This window comes from Oncorhynchus clarkii, chromosome 13 (assembly GCF_045791955.1).
Source record: "Oncorhynchus clarkii lewisi isolate Uvic-CL-2024 chromosome 13, UVic_Ocla_1.0, whole genome shotgun sequence".
NCBI classification, from domain to species: Eukaryota; Metazoa; Chordata; class Actinopteri; order Salmoniformes; family Salmonidae; genus Oncorhynchus; species Oncorhynchus clarkii.
The window spans coordinates 29,931,704-29,946,946 of record NC_092159.1 but is presented as its reverse complement, the minus strand read 5'-3'; the positions used below and the strand labels follow the sequence as shown (position 1 = coordinate 29,946,946).

Sequence of the window (15,243 nt, the reverse complement as noted above, 5' to 3'; positions counted from 1 at the left end):
CTACTACATTCGTGTAACAGGCAGGATCCTCGTGGAGTGTAATGAGAGGCAGGTGGTTAGAGCGTTGGACGAGTTAACTGTAAGGTTGCAAGTTTGGATCCTCCGAGCTGACAAGGTGAAATTCTAGCGTTCTACCCCTGGACAAGGCAGTTAACCCACCGTTCCTAGGCCGTCATTAAAAATAAGTGTTCTTAACTGACGTGCCTAGTTAAATAAAGATTAAATAAAGGTGTAAAAAAAAAAAATTATACAAACTTGAAATCGGCCCTAATTAATCGGTCTACGTCTTATATGAAGTATGTCAGTTTCAATGTTACGGTCTTTGATTTAATTATATTTTTGAAACTCAGGCTGTGTGTGTTTATCTGCGTCATTCCTTGATCATTCCTTGTGGTCCTGTTGCTCAGTTGGTGGAGTATAGTGCTTGTTAAATCAGGGTAGTGGGTTTGATTCCTGGGACCATCCATATGTTAATTGTTTGCAAACATGACTGCAAATCCCTTTAGATAAAAGTGTCTGCTAAATGGCAGATATATCCACTGATTATACCAAACATTTCGAACACCTTCCTAATATGAAGTTGGACCCTCCTCTTTCTCCCTCAGATTAGCCTCAATTCGTCGGGGCATGGACTCTACAAGGTGTCGAAAGCTTTCCACAGGGATGCTGGCCCATGTTGACTCCAATGCTTCCCACAAAAGTTGGCTGGATGTCCTTTGGGTGCAGGGGAGGCTCCTCAGAGGAGGAAGGGGATGCTCCTCAGAGGAGGAAGGGGAGGCTCCTGAGAGGAGGAAGGGGAGCTTCCTCAGATGAGAAAGGGGAGGCTCCTCAGAGGAGGAAGTGGAGGCTCCTGAGAGGAGGAAGGGGAGGACCCTCCTCAGTGATTTTCATAAAAATAAAAATGATAAAACATGTAAAAAAGTTTAATCCTTTTTAGATATTAGAAATTACGGTACGTTCTTTCCAATACAAAAGTGTAGTGTAGTGTATTGTTTCCAAACTGCGTTACCCACTCCAGACAGCAGATGGCGATGAGCGTCTTTCAGGTGATGATTCTTCGGTGACGTATAATGGACTGGACGGACGCTTCTTCAGGAACAACAACGCGGCTACTCTTTCAACCACCTCGGTAGCTTGCTAGCCAACATAAAAGTGAAAGATTGACGCTTTAGACCATCTTTATGTACATTATCTAATCTTAGTGTTTTAAACACAGTTCTGTTGACGTATTAACTGCTTAACTGTAATCTAATTTGCAAACTTGTTAAAGATTGATGCTGAGCCTAGCACTAGGCTATTCGCTAATGCTAACGAGCTAGCTAACATCCCTGACCATGAGTTCATTAAAGTACTCATCCCCTGCTATAGAAGAGGAGGTCTGCTGTTTGCAGAAAGAAGCTCTGGCAATGAACATTGAAGAAGAGGATGAGGTTACAGTGAAAGAAGAGAAAGAACCTTTTAGAATGAAAAAGGAGGAAGAGGAGACTGTTATAGTGAAGGAAGAAGATGCTGTTATAGTGGAAGAACATTTCAGAATGAAAAAGGAGGTAGATGAGACTGCTATAGTGAAGGAAGAAGATGCTGTTATAGTGGAAGAACATTTCCGAATGAAAAAGGAGGAAGAGGAGACTGTTATAGTGAAAGAACCTTTTAGAATGAAAAAGGAGGAAGAGGAGACTGTTATAGTGAAGGAAGAAGATGCTGTTATAGTGAAAGAACATTTCAGAATAAAAAAGGAGGAAGAGGAGGCTGTTATAGTGATAGAAGAGAATGAACCTTTTAGAGAGGAAGAGGATGCTGTCTCAATAAAGGTGAAGGAGGAAGACGTTTTGGGAGTGAAAGAGGAGGAGACAGAATATCCGATTACCATCAGTGAGTACTGTCTTAAAAACAGGGACACAAACTATGCAGTTGTTGAACTAATGTGTGGTTTTTAAGGGGCATTCTACTGAAGTTCTACACTTGAATATGTTGTTCAGTACTGTAGGAATTATTAAAGGGTCAATCTGCCATTGGTTCATATATTTGAGGGACTTTTCAATTAGATGTATTGAATTCTCCATGTTGTCTATATTAAAGTTCCCCTCATCTAGTATAACAGGCTTTTAAAATGCAATATTGAAGCATATGTTCTACTTAAAATATCAAAGGGAGTTTACTACTCATTTTGATGTTCTCGTTCACACAGGAGAGAGACATGACTATGGTGGATCCTCTGGGGAGCCTCAACAACATCCTGATGCTGACGAGGCAGAGAAGAGTCTCTCCAGATCAGAACACCAGATGGTACAGCTTGGTCTGGTCTAGCATACAGCTTGGTTTGGTCTAGCATACAGCTTGATCTGGTCTAGCATACAGCTTGGTCTGGTCTAGCATACTGCTTGTTCTGGTCTAGCATACAGCTTGCTCTCTCTGGGCTGGGTTTCTGTAAAGCACTTCATGACAACAGTGGCATCAGCATCCATAATGATGTGCGTCTGTGTCCCCTCTTTATGGTTACCAGTACAACGCTAGCCCTTCCTCCCTCCCGGAGTCCCTGTGTCGTGCCTCTCCTGGTAGCACCTTACTGCTGGGTATGAAGAGGTTGTCTGTGCAGCTGGTGGACTGCAGGAAAACAACGGGGCTGAGTGGAACTGTGAGAGGAGGAGAAGAGAAGAAAGGATCAGATTTGACACATCAAAGTAAGTGCTGTAGTTTAGTTTGAACAAATACAATAGATCTGCCCACTGGTATCTGTTACCAGGAAGATAGACTGGTGTCTGTTATCAGGACAACCAGCAGAGTTCTGTTAGTTGACAGGAAGATAGACTCGTGTATATGGATGTCATGAATATCATAACACTGAAAAGGATTCTGCCAATGAAAAGAGAGAAACCAATTGACCATATAAAACCTTGATGAAAGTTAGCTTTGGAGAGAAAGTTTCAAGATGATCCAATGTAAGGTGCTTGTTTTACAAAAACTTTTCCTTAAAACATTATGGATGTTACATTGCCTGTCCCAGTCAACGCCCCTATCTTTACAAGACTGTAGAACAGGCAAACTAAACTCAAGACTTTGGTCATTAATTAACTAGTACTGAAGAAAAGCTGTGATCAGGCTGCCCACTCAAACGAAAGCTTCAAACTGTAACTGTTGCCGGCAACCTTGTTCAGGTTATCAATCAACCTACCAGGGTAGTTACAAACAGTAGAGGAATGAAATCATCAACATGATTTCATCAGTGATATCATCATTCATATCTTTACTAATGCTGCAGAAATTAAAGCAGTATCCAGATCCATCAGATGTAGTGATCACAATATAGTAGCCATGTCTAGGAAAACCACAGTTCCAAAGGCTGGGACTAATATTGTGTATAAGAGGTCATACATTTTTTTGTAGTGATTCCTATGTTATTGATGTAAATAATATTTGTTGGTCTGTGGTGTGTATTGAGGAGCAACCAGACACTGCCCTTGACACATTTGAAACTGCTTATTCCAGTTACTAATAAGCATGCACCCATTAAGAAAATGACTGTAAAAACTGTTAAATCCACGTGAATTGATGAGGAATTTAAAAAATGGTATGATGAAGAGGGAGGCAAAAGAGATGGCATATAGGTCTGGCTGTATAACTGATTGGCAAACCTATTGCAAATTGAGAAATCATGTGACTAAACTGAATAAAAATAATAAAGTACACAATGAAACAAAGATAAATTACATGAAGAATGATAGTAAAAATCTTTGGAGCATCTTCAATGAAATTTTGCGCAAATAAAATCTACAATGACAAGTCACTGGTGTCTGACAACGTGGATGGAAAATTGAGGATAATAGCGGCCGATTTTGCCATTCCTATTTGCCTTGTCTTTAATTTAAGCCTACTAGAAAGTGTGTGCCCTCAGGCCTGGAGGGAAGCTAAAGTCATTCCACTACCCAAGAATAGTAAAGCTCCCTTTACTGGCTTAAATAGCTGACCAATCAGCCTGTTACCAACCCTTACAATTTTGACCAGATACAATGCTATTTTACAGTAAACAAATATAGACTTTTAGCTTATAGGGAAGTTCATTCAACTAGCACAGCACTTGCAAATGACTGATTGGCTGAGAAAAATTGATGATAAAAATATTGTTGGGGCTGTTTTGTTTGACTTCAGTGCAGCTTTTGGCATTATCGATCATAGTCTGCTGCTGAAAAAGACGTATTGCTTTACACCCCCTGCTATATTGTGGATAAAGAGTTTTTCTTTTAAAATGTAACCTTTATTTAACTAGGCAAGTCAGTTAAGAACAAATTCTTTTTTTCAATGACGGCCTAGGACTGCCTTGTTCAGGGGCAGAACGACACAGTTTTACCATGTCAACTCAGGGATTCGATCCAGCAATCTTTCGGTTACTGGCCTACCACTCTAACCACTAGGCTACCTGCCGTCCCAGAGCTACCTGTCTAACGGAACACAAAGAGTGTTCTTTAATGGAAGCCTGTACAACAAAATCAAGGTAGAATCAGGAATTCCCCAAGGGCAGCTGTTTGGCACCTACTTTTTTCAATCTTTACCAACAACATGCCAATGACATTTGAGTAAAGCCAGTGAGGCTATGTGGATGACTCAACACTGTACACTGTACACGTCAGCTACTACAGCGACTGAAATGACTGCAACACTTAACATAGAGCTGCAGTTAGTTTCAGAATGGGTGGCAAGGAATAAGTTAGTCCTAAATATTTCTGATTACCTTAAGTTACATGGCCTCTTATGCTAATTCTGTAGCGGTATTGTTAGAGGGGGGTAAATATGAAGATTTTGTTGGTGCGCAGGTATTAACCCTAGTTATTAAAGTTAGTTATTACCTATTATAACATTATTATTATTGTTATTAAATATTATTAAAACCGAAAGGATGAGAGTGGAATAGATAGAGTAGCGCTTCCAGGTAGTCACCGGGAAGTCATTTCAATTAACATGTGTGCCTTTTTAGAAGTTAAGTTGTGGAATTTCTTGCCTTATAAATCCTGTTTGGGATAGGGGGCAGTATTTTCACGTCTGGATGAAAAGCGTTCCCAAAGTAAACTACCTGCTACCTGCCCAGAAGCTAGGATATTTATATAATTGGTAGGTTTGGATAGAAAACACTCTAAAGTTTCTAAAACTGTTAAAATAATGGATGTGAGTATAACATAACTTATTTGGCAGGTTAAACCCCAAGGACAAACCATCCAAGAGGAATTTTTTGTTGTTGAGGTGACTCTGTTTTCAAATGTTTTTTTGTGGAACTTTTCTGTGGCACTTGGTTGCAGTTCCTATTGCTTCCACTAGATGTCAACAGTCTTTAGAAATTGGTTGATGTTTTTCTTTAGAGAAATGAAGAAGTACGGCTATTCAGAATGAGGGTCCAGCCTAGTGCTCTCTAATGTTTTGATGCGTGCTCCAGGTCACGTGCTTCACGTTGTTTTTATCCGGTATTGAACACAGTTTATCCCGTCTTAAATTTTCTCGATTATTTACGTTTTAAAATACCTAAAGTTGGATTAGGAAAGTTGTTTCAAATGTTTGGACAGCGTTTACAGGTAACTTATTAGATATTTTGTAGTGATGTTGGGCGAGTTGGAACCAATGTTTTTTTTTTTATCAAACGCTCCAAATAAATTGACATTTTGGAGATATAACGACGGAATTAATCGAACAAAAGGACCATTTGTGATGTTTATGGGACATATTGGAGTGCCAACAGAAGAAGCTCTTCAAAGGTAAGGCACGAATTATATTGTTATTTCTGAGGTTTGTGTCGCGCCTGGTGGGTTGAAATATGATTGTCATGTGTTTGTTTGATGGGGTGCTGTCCTCAGATAATCGCATGGTTTGCTTTTGCCGTAAAGCCTTTTTGAAATCTGACACGGTGGCTAGATTAACAAGAAGTTAAGCTTTGCACTTGTGAATGCATGAAAGTTAAATATTTCTAATAAATAAATAAATATTTTGCACTCAGCAATTTCACCCGGTTTTGTCAGCTAGCTGGTTTTAATGTGTTTTAACCTTTTGGAACTACTCCTCCCGGATCCGGGAGAATTGTCATCAACTACACTAATTAGCATAACACAACGGACAAAAAATCCTACTAGAAAATATTAATTTTCATGAAATCACAAGTGAAATATAGTGAAACACAGCTTAGCCTTTTGTTAATCACCCTGTCATCTCAGATTTTGAAATGATGCTTTACAGCCAAAGCAAGACAAGCATTTGTGTAAGTTTATTGATAGCCTAGCATAGCATTATGTCCAACTAGCAGCAGGGAGCTTGGTCACGAAAATCAGAAAAGCAATCAAATTTAATCGTTTACCTTTGATGAGCTTCGGATGTTTTCACCCACGAGACTCCCAGTTAGACAGCAAATGTTAATTTTGTTCCATAAAGATGATTTTTTATAGCCAAAATACCTCCGTTTATTCTTCACGTTTTGTTGAGAAATCCACTGGAAGTTGCGGTCACGACAACGCCGAAAAAACTCAAAATTAGATCCATAATATCGACAGAAACATGGCAAACCTTTTTTATAATCAATCCTCGAGGTGTTTTTCAAATATCTATTTGATAATATATCAACCAGGACAATTGGCTTTTCACTAGGAGCGAGAGGCACAATGGTCGCCTTTGTCTATTACGCACAAATCAATCTGAGAGCCACCACCTGACCACAGACGCAATGTTGTCGTTCACGCTCATTTTTCAAAACAAAAGACTGAAACTATGTCTAGTGACTGTAGACATGCATAGGATGGGGATGCATAGGGATGCATAGGAACGCAGAGGTTTCGAAATAAGAGTCACTTCCTGATTGGATTTTTCTCAGGCTTTCGCCTGCAATATCAGTTCTGTTATATTCACAGACAATATTTTTACAGTTTTGGAAACTTTATAGTGTTTTCTATCCTAAGCTGTCAATTATATGCATATTCTAGCACCTGGTCCTGAGAAATAGCCCGTTTACTTTGGGAACGTTATTTTTCCATAAATTAAAATAGTGCCCCCTAGTTTCAAGAGTTAATGTGCCATAACAGGTTTTAATGTGTTTGAGCCAATCAGTTGTGTTGTGACAAGGTAGGTATACAGAAGATAGCCCTATTGGGTAAAAGACGTCCATATAAGTCCATATTATGTCAAGAACAGCTCAAATAAGCAAAAAGAAGCAACAGTCCATCATTACTTTAAGGACCACCACAAGAATGGAAGACCCAGAGTTACTTCTGATGCATAAGTTCAGTAGAGTTACCAGCCTTAGAAATTGCAGCCCAAATAAATGCTTTAAAAGTTCAAGCAACAGACGCATCTCAACATCATCGGTTCAGAGGAGACTGCGTGAATCAGGCCTTCATGGACAAATTGCTGCAAGGAAACCACTACTAAAGCACAACAATAAGAAGAAGACTTGCTTGGGCCAAGAAACACGAGCAATGGACATTAGACCGGTGGATATCTGTCCTTGGGTCTGATGAGTCCAAATTTGAGATTTTTGGTTCCGAACGTCATGTCTTTGTGAGACGAGGAGTAGATGAACAGATTATCTCCGCATGTGTGGTTCCCACCGTGAAGCATGGAGGAGGAGATGTGATGGTGTGCGGGTGCGGGTGCTTTGCTATTGACAATGTCAGTGATTTATTTATTCAAGTCACACTTAACCAGCATGACTACCACAGCATTCTGCAGCGATATGCCATCCCATCTGGTTTGGGCTTAGTCCCACTGTCATTTGTTTTTCAACAGGACAATGACCCAACACACCTCCAGGCTGTGTAAGAGCTATTTGACCAAGATGGAGTGCTGCATCAGATGACCTGGCCTCGACCTCACCCAAATCGAGATGATTTGGGATTAGTTGGATCGCAGAGTGAAGGAAAAGAAGCCTACAAGTTCTCAGCATATATGGGAACTCCTACAATACTGTTGGAAAAGGATTCCAGGTGAAGCTGGTTGAGTGAAAGCAAGGGTGGCAACTTTTGAAGAATAAAATATATATTTTATTTTAACACTTGTGGTTACTACATGATTCCATGTGTTTTTTTAATAATTTTGATGTCTTCTCCATTATTTTACTATGTAGAAAATAGTAAAAATAAAGAAAAACCCTTGAATGAGTAAGTGAGTCCAAACTTTTGACTGGTACTGTACATTCAATTCCCTGACAACAGCTCCAGTGGACATTCCTGCAGTCAGCATGCCAATTGCCCACTCCCTCAGAGATCTGTGGCATTGTTGTGTGAACAAACTGCACATTTTCGAGTAGCCTTTTATTACCCCCAGCACAGGGTGCACCTGTGTAACAATCACGCTGTTCAATCAGCTTCTTGATATGCCACACCTGTCAGGTGGATGGATTATCTTGGCAAAGAATAATTGTTGACTAACAGGGATGTAAAAAATTCTGCAATCTTTTTTTTCAGCTCATGAAACATCCAACACTTTACATGTTGCGTTTATATTTTTGTTTATTGTAGTTACTATCAGTTTTAGGAACATTTACCCAAATATTTCACCTTAATTTTTACTTTTTCCCAAAATATGACATCAGCGATAAAGAAATTGGTCCAATTAAACAGCAATGTGTCGAACCCTTTCAACAACGGTGAGATGTTACTGATGTGCTTTGTATCTGTGACGTAATAACAAGTTTTGGAATTCCACACAAAATTACTTCTTTAGTAATTTTATGTTTAAGGAAGTGTGTAGGTCACATTCTGTATCATACAGCTATGAAAGTTATATATTTAGAACCACCTGTACATTTGGAATCCAGTGACGTCTGTGTCTTCAGTGTCCTAGAACTGTCTAGGTATTTGTGTTCTGACTTGTAAAACAGGATGAATAAAATAAGTAATGTAAACATAGCAGTAATTACCAGGAAGCCCTACATTTGTTTTAAAATCACACTAAGATTGTTAAAACTGGCCTCGGGTTATTGAGAGATCTGATTTAGGATTTACCCTCGTAGCAAGGTTGTTTTATCATGTGGTTTCATTCTGGTATCTATTTAAAAATAACACTATCTTTGGCAGGACAAAGACCAGACTCAGAGGAACCAGAGCCAGGGACGTCCAAACCAGCAAGACGACACCAGTGCTCCCACTGTGGAAAGAGTTGTAACCAGAAAGCACAACTGAAAGCTCATGAGAGAATACACACAGGGGAGAAGCCTTACCACTGCTCCCAGTGTGGAAAGCGTTTCAACCAGCCAGGGGTGCTGAAACAACATGAGATAATACACACAGGAGAGAAGCCTTACCACTGCTCCCAATGTGGAAAGTGTTTCGTCCGTAAGGGGGAGCTGAAACTACATGAGAGAATACACACAGGAGAGAAGCCTTACCACTGCTCCCAATGTGGAAAGTGTTTCGTCCGTTCGGGGGAGCTGAAACGGCATGAGAGAATACACACAGGAGAGCAGCCTTACCACTGCTCCCAATGTGGGAAGTGTTTCAACCAGTCGGGGGGGCTGAAACTACATGAGAGAATACACACAGGAGAGAAGCCTTACCACTGCTCCCAATGTGGAAAGTGTTTCAACCGGTCGGGGATGCTGAAACAACATGAGAGAGTACACACAGGAGAGAAGCCGTACCACTGCTCCCAATGTGGAAAGTTTTTCAGCCAGAGAGGATACCTGAAACAACATGAGAGAATACACACAGGGGAAAAGCCTTACCACTGCTCCCAGTGTGGAAAGTGTTTCAACGATTCAGGGACGCTGAAACGACATGAGAGAATACACACAGGGCTGAAGCCTTACCACTCCTCCCAGGGTGCAAAGCTTTTGCCCATTTAGGAAGCCTGAAAGAACACATTAGACTGCACACAGAGGAGAAGGCTTAGAAAAGCTCAGACTGTGGGAAAACATATTACTCATAACAGTCATTTAAACGTCATTAGAGAATCCACACAGGAAAGAGAAATTACTTCTCTTAGCGTGTATATTGATATTTCACATCACATTGTCTTAAAATTAATCAGAGAACATACACAGTGCTCCCGTTGTCTTATATTGTTGACTGACAATGTGTTTACCTGTCTTTACCAGATGAAATTAAATGGTACAGGGTATACTCAAACATATATTTGTTTGTTTTTATTAGAAAACATGAAGTGAATATGGAGTCTGTCAGTTTGAATATAAAGAAAATCAGGTTCCTTCTTTTAAACTGTCCTTTTTTAAAACTCTTTGTCTCTGTTTATCTGGGTGTGTCATTCCTCCAGCACTACAGATAATCAAGTGATATTTGGATGTGATGCATTAGTTCCATTGTTGAAATTTGCATTGTTGGCCCACTGATGATTTAATGAAATGAAAATGTTCAGACTCTGTAATGGAAAATGTTAATTGTTTGTGTGTCCACATAACTGAGTATGTGACTAACCTTGTGAAACTGTCCTATTATAAGCTCCTGTTTTTGGGACTATCATCCTGTGTTGCAAACCAATTTGCACCTGTGTTTTTGTATGAATAAAGTCCCGCCCAGGAACAGGAAACTATAAAGATATTTGCTAATCACTCAATACTTCAGGAATTCAGACTGTCTACACTGCGCTGTGTAACTCTGTTATTCTCTCTGAGCTCAGAAATAAAGAATCTTGGTTTGACTTGGACTCCAGCAGATCCTTATTTTATAATATCCACCACATCTCCCACCTCTCCCAAGGATTGCTGTTTATCATTGCTTCAAAGAAGAGTCCCTCGTTCCACTTTCCTGGGGGAATTTACAAGCCTCCCACTGATTGAATAAACATTGTATCCACAGGTAACATTTTGTATTTCACCCAAACAGCAACCGATATCCAATGACAGGTAACTTTTTGTGTTTCACCCAACTTGCAACCTAAATCCAATGACTGGTAACATTTTGTGTTTCACCCAACTTGCAACCTAAATCCAATGACAGGTAACATTTTGTGTTTCACCCAACTTGCAACCTAAATCCAATGACAGGTGACATTTTGTGTAGATTTCATGTTAAATTCACTTTAGTTGACGAATCAAAGAAATGTAAATAGAAACTAGATGTTGAACTGACGTCTGTGCCCAGTGGGCTGGTTTGAATAAGCAGCAGGTGTTGGATCGATATCCACCTTAGTAGCTAAGTTTCCATGTAATTTGAGACAGATTTTCATGTGAATATTCTCAAATCTGCATAAAACAATATATACATTTTCCCACCAGAAATGTTTCTATCAAACAGATTTATTGCGGATTAAAGGCTTTGCGTGACAAATAATAACTTTTGTTGTTGAATTCCCAATGGTTTCCATCGCATTTTCAACTCTACTGATGGTTTAACAAAACTGTTGCACTATATAGCAAAAATTATCTTGTCCCGTGCACTGTAGCCAGCAGCTCATAGATACAGTGTTGGTAGGCTACCTACATGATGAGATTATTATGGATGAGAGCAATATTATTTTATTTGTCAAATGGCAGCTAAGCATCGATCATCATGTCACCAGAATAAGACCATCAAAATGTATTGGAAAGGAGCATCAAGCTCATCACGTGCACTTTCACCACCCTGTGAAGTTCATAACTTATTTCATCTGTAGCCTAATAAACTGCATGGGTTCCCAAGTCGTAGTGGGAGGACCACACAACATATCATCACGTGACTCCAAGTTAACGAAGATGTGATGGTTATTATATAAATATTTGCTCATAAAGGAGTTTCCACCTCCATTTCTCGCTTATACATTTTTACTGACACAAAAAGTCCCCACCATGTCAAACGAACTAACATATAGTTTGTCGGCTTTTATAAAATTGTTCAGGCATAACCTGTTTCCGTCAGCCTGGTCATTACTTTTGAAATGGTTGGATCAATATCCACCTTCATGATATGGATGAAGCCTGATTTGGAATGTCTGAGTAGTTCTATATGATGTCATAATCTGATAGTGATACATTTGCTACATTGTTTCCATGTCAGTTGGTTTCCCACTCTGATGATTTATATCTGACAGAGGGGCTTTAAAGGAATAGTATGGTGACATCTTAGTGGGGCTTGAAGTAAATAGGATTATTAATCATAAACTCCTACAGCAACAATACACTGTGGCGTTGAAGTCAAGATGAGAACGGTCTGATGGGTGGTGGTGCTACTCTATAGGTAAGGCTGTTCAATATGAATGTTCAATCCACACAATGGGTTGATCAGTAGCCAGTTAGCTAGCTGTACAGTCCTATATGAATTTTCAATACACACAATAGGTTGACTGGGGAGGTGATGTACCACAGTCAAAGTTCTGCAATAAGAGCTAAGAGACTAATATTTGTGTAAACTATACATTGTTGTGTTCTGTAGTTGTCACTGAGTTGGCTGATATCCCATTTTATAGGGTCACTCCACAGTTAAGGCTGTACAGTGCCTATACAAAGTCTACACTTTGCTCCTTTCATATTTCTTTTGATCCTGACAAACTCACCAGTCCCTGCCGGTGACAAGCATACCCATAACATGATGCTGCCACCACAATACTTATTGTGTGGTTAATGTGTGGTCTATCTCCAGGTCATCAGACTGTTAAATAGTCACCTCTAGCCGGCCTCCGCCCAGTACCCTGCCCTGAACTTAGTCACTGTTACTAGCCGTCTACCACCCAGTACTCCACCCTGTATTCTAGTCAAGGCTCATCCTATATAACTACTACTGCACACACCTTTTATATTCATATACGGTCCATAATGTCTAGACACACCATCATATACATTGTAAACCAACTGTATATATTTATATTCCAGACATTCCTCGTTCTACATTTTCTATATTTCTAAATCCTTAAAAGAAATTGTAGGGAAAATCATTAGGTCACACAAATGACTATTTCTAAACAAAGATAATAGACAAGTAGAATGGGAGAGGTTTCTTAAACTATCTTTACTTACTCGGTGAATAGACTCCAGAGATGGTGATGAAGGCTGTAGGAATGAAGATCAGACAGTGAAGAGACTCCAGGGATGGTGATGAAGGCTGTAGGAATGAAGATCAGACAGTGAAGAGATTCCAGGGACGGTGATGAAGGCTGTAGGAATGAAGATCAGACAGTGAAGAGACTCCAGTGGTTAAGGGCGCTGTGCATCTTTTTTTTTTAACAAAACTATTTATTTTACTTAACAAGTATTTTTCTTAACTGCATTGTTGGTGAAGGGCTTGTAAGTAAGCATTTCACTAAGGTCTACACCGGTTGTATTTGGCACGTGACAAATAATATTTAATTTGATTTTCATACTTTTCTCATTTTTATTTTTAATTTTTATTTCACCTTTATTTAACCAGGTAGGCTAGTTGAGAACAAGTTCTCATTTGCAACTGTGACCTGGCCAAGATAAAGCATAGCAGTGTGAACAGACAACATAGAGTTACACATGGAGTAAACAATTAACAAGTCAATAACACAGTAGAAAAAAAAGGGGAGTCTATATACATTGTCTGCAAAAAGGCATGAGGAGGTAGGCGAATAGTTACAATTTTGCAGATTAAAACGCAGATTAAAACGCAGATTAAAACACTTTTCAACCCATTTCAACCCATATGATCTATTACATAATAAAAGTCTTAAAAAAACTTATACAAATATCATCTCATAGTGAATTCATGACATGTGAACAAACAAGCCTTTTCATACTTTATAATATACACAGTGGGGAAAACAAGTATTTGATACACTGCCGATTTTGCAGGTTTTCCTACTTACAAAGCATGTAGAGGTCTGTAATTTTTATCATAGATACACTTCAACCGTGAGAGACGGAATCTAAAACAAAAATCCAGAAAATCACATTGAATGATTTTTAAGTAATTCATTTGCATTTTATTGAGACCCAGAGTTACTTCTGCTGCAGAGGATAAGTTCATTAGAGTTACCAGCCTCAGAAATTGCTGCCCAAATAAATGCTTCACAGAGTTGAATGAACAGACACATCTCAATATCAACTGTTCAGAGGAGACTGTGTGAATCAGGCCTTGATGGTCGAATTGCTGCAAAGAAACCACTACTCTAGGACACCAAAAAGAAGAAGACTTGGGCCAAGAAACATGAGCAAGCCTTCACATTGACCCTGTACTGGTACCTCCTATATATAGCCTCCACATTGACTCTGTACTGGTACCTCCTGTATATAGCCTCCTGTATATAGCCTCCACATTGACTCTGTACTGGTACCTCCTGTATATAGCCTCCACATTGACTCTGTACTGGTACCTCCTGTATATAGCCTCCTGTATATAGCCTCCACATTGACTCTGTACTGGTACCTCCTGTATATAGCCTCCACATTGACTCTGTACTGGTACCTCCTGTACATAGCCTCCACATTGACTCTGTACTGGTACCCCCTGTATATAGTCTCCACATTGACTCTGTACTGGCACCCCATGTATATAGCCTCCACATTGACTCTGTACTGGTACCTCCTGTATATAGCCTCCACATTGACTCTGTACTGGTACCTCCTGTATACAGCTTCCACATTGACTCTGTACTGGTACCCCCTGTATATAGTCTCCACATTGACTCTGTACTGGTACCCCCTGTATATAACCTCCACATTGACTCTGTACTGGTACCCCCTGTATATAACCTCCACATTGACTCTGTACTGGTACCCCCTGTATATAACCTCCACATTGACTCTGTACTGGTACCGCCTGTATATAACCTCCACATTGACTCTGTACCGGTACCCCCTGTATACAGCCTCCACATTGACTCTGTACTGGTACCTCCTGTATATAGCCTCCACATTGACTCTGTACCGGTACCCCCTGTATACAGCCTCCACATTGACTCTGTACCGGTACCCCCTGTATACAGACTCCACATTGACTCTGTAGCCACTGTATAGTTTTTTTATTGTGTAACTTTTTTTCCTACCTCTTATTTTTCTTAACTACATTGTTGGTTAAGGGCTTGTCAGTAAGAATTTTACGGTAATGTCTACACCTGTTGTAGCTTTGTAGCGTAGCTTTAAGGGAATAGTATGGTCACATCTAGATACAAAATTAACAGAGTAAATGTGTATAAACACACTTCCTATTCATGGAAGTATTTATTCATCATCTACATATTCATATTACACTTCTACGTCTGTGTACAGGAAAGTATTAGTTGTAAGACGTAAGAGAAAATATATCAGCTTATTGTTAAATAATTATGACGTTCTTTCCAATACAAAAAGTGTTGTAACTATTGTTTCCAAACTGCGTTACCCACTCCAGT

General features: G+C 39.6%; 1 protein-coding gene across 1 annotated transcript; it reads left to right on the top strand.

Moving 5' to 3' along the window:
* The first annotated feature begins 1,079 nt into the window (after positions 1-1,079).
* On the top strand, positions 1,080-10,620 carry LOC139424755 (zinc finger protein 239-like). Its single transcript, XM_071176872.1, has 4 exons — positions 1,080-1,872; positions 2,189-2,286; positions 2,504-2,681; positions 9,042-10,620. The coding sequence occupies exons 1-4, from the start codon at positions 1,335-1,337 to the stop codon at positions 9,806-9,808; spliced, it is 1,581 nt and encodes a 526-aa protein (XP_071032973.1). The 5' UTR covers positions 1,080-1,334; the 3' UTR covers positions 9,809-10,620.
* The last annotated feature ends 4,623 nt before the right edge of the window (positions 10,621-15,243 follow it).

Excerpts from the sequence above, each read along its gene's own strand:
- LOC139424755 (XM_071176872.1), top strand. The coding sequence starts at position 1,335 with ATGAGTTCATTAAAGTACTCATCCCCTGCTATAGAAGAGGAGGTCTGC. Across the intron at positions 2,287-2,503 it reads CCAGATCAGAACACCAGATG|TACAACGCTAGCCCTTCCTC; the intron begins GTACAGCTTGGT and ends TATGGTTACCAG. Across the intron at positions 2,682-9,041 it reads ATCAGATTTGACACATCAAA|GACAAAGACCAGACTCAGAG; the intron begins GTAAGTGCTGTA and ends TATCTTTGGCAG.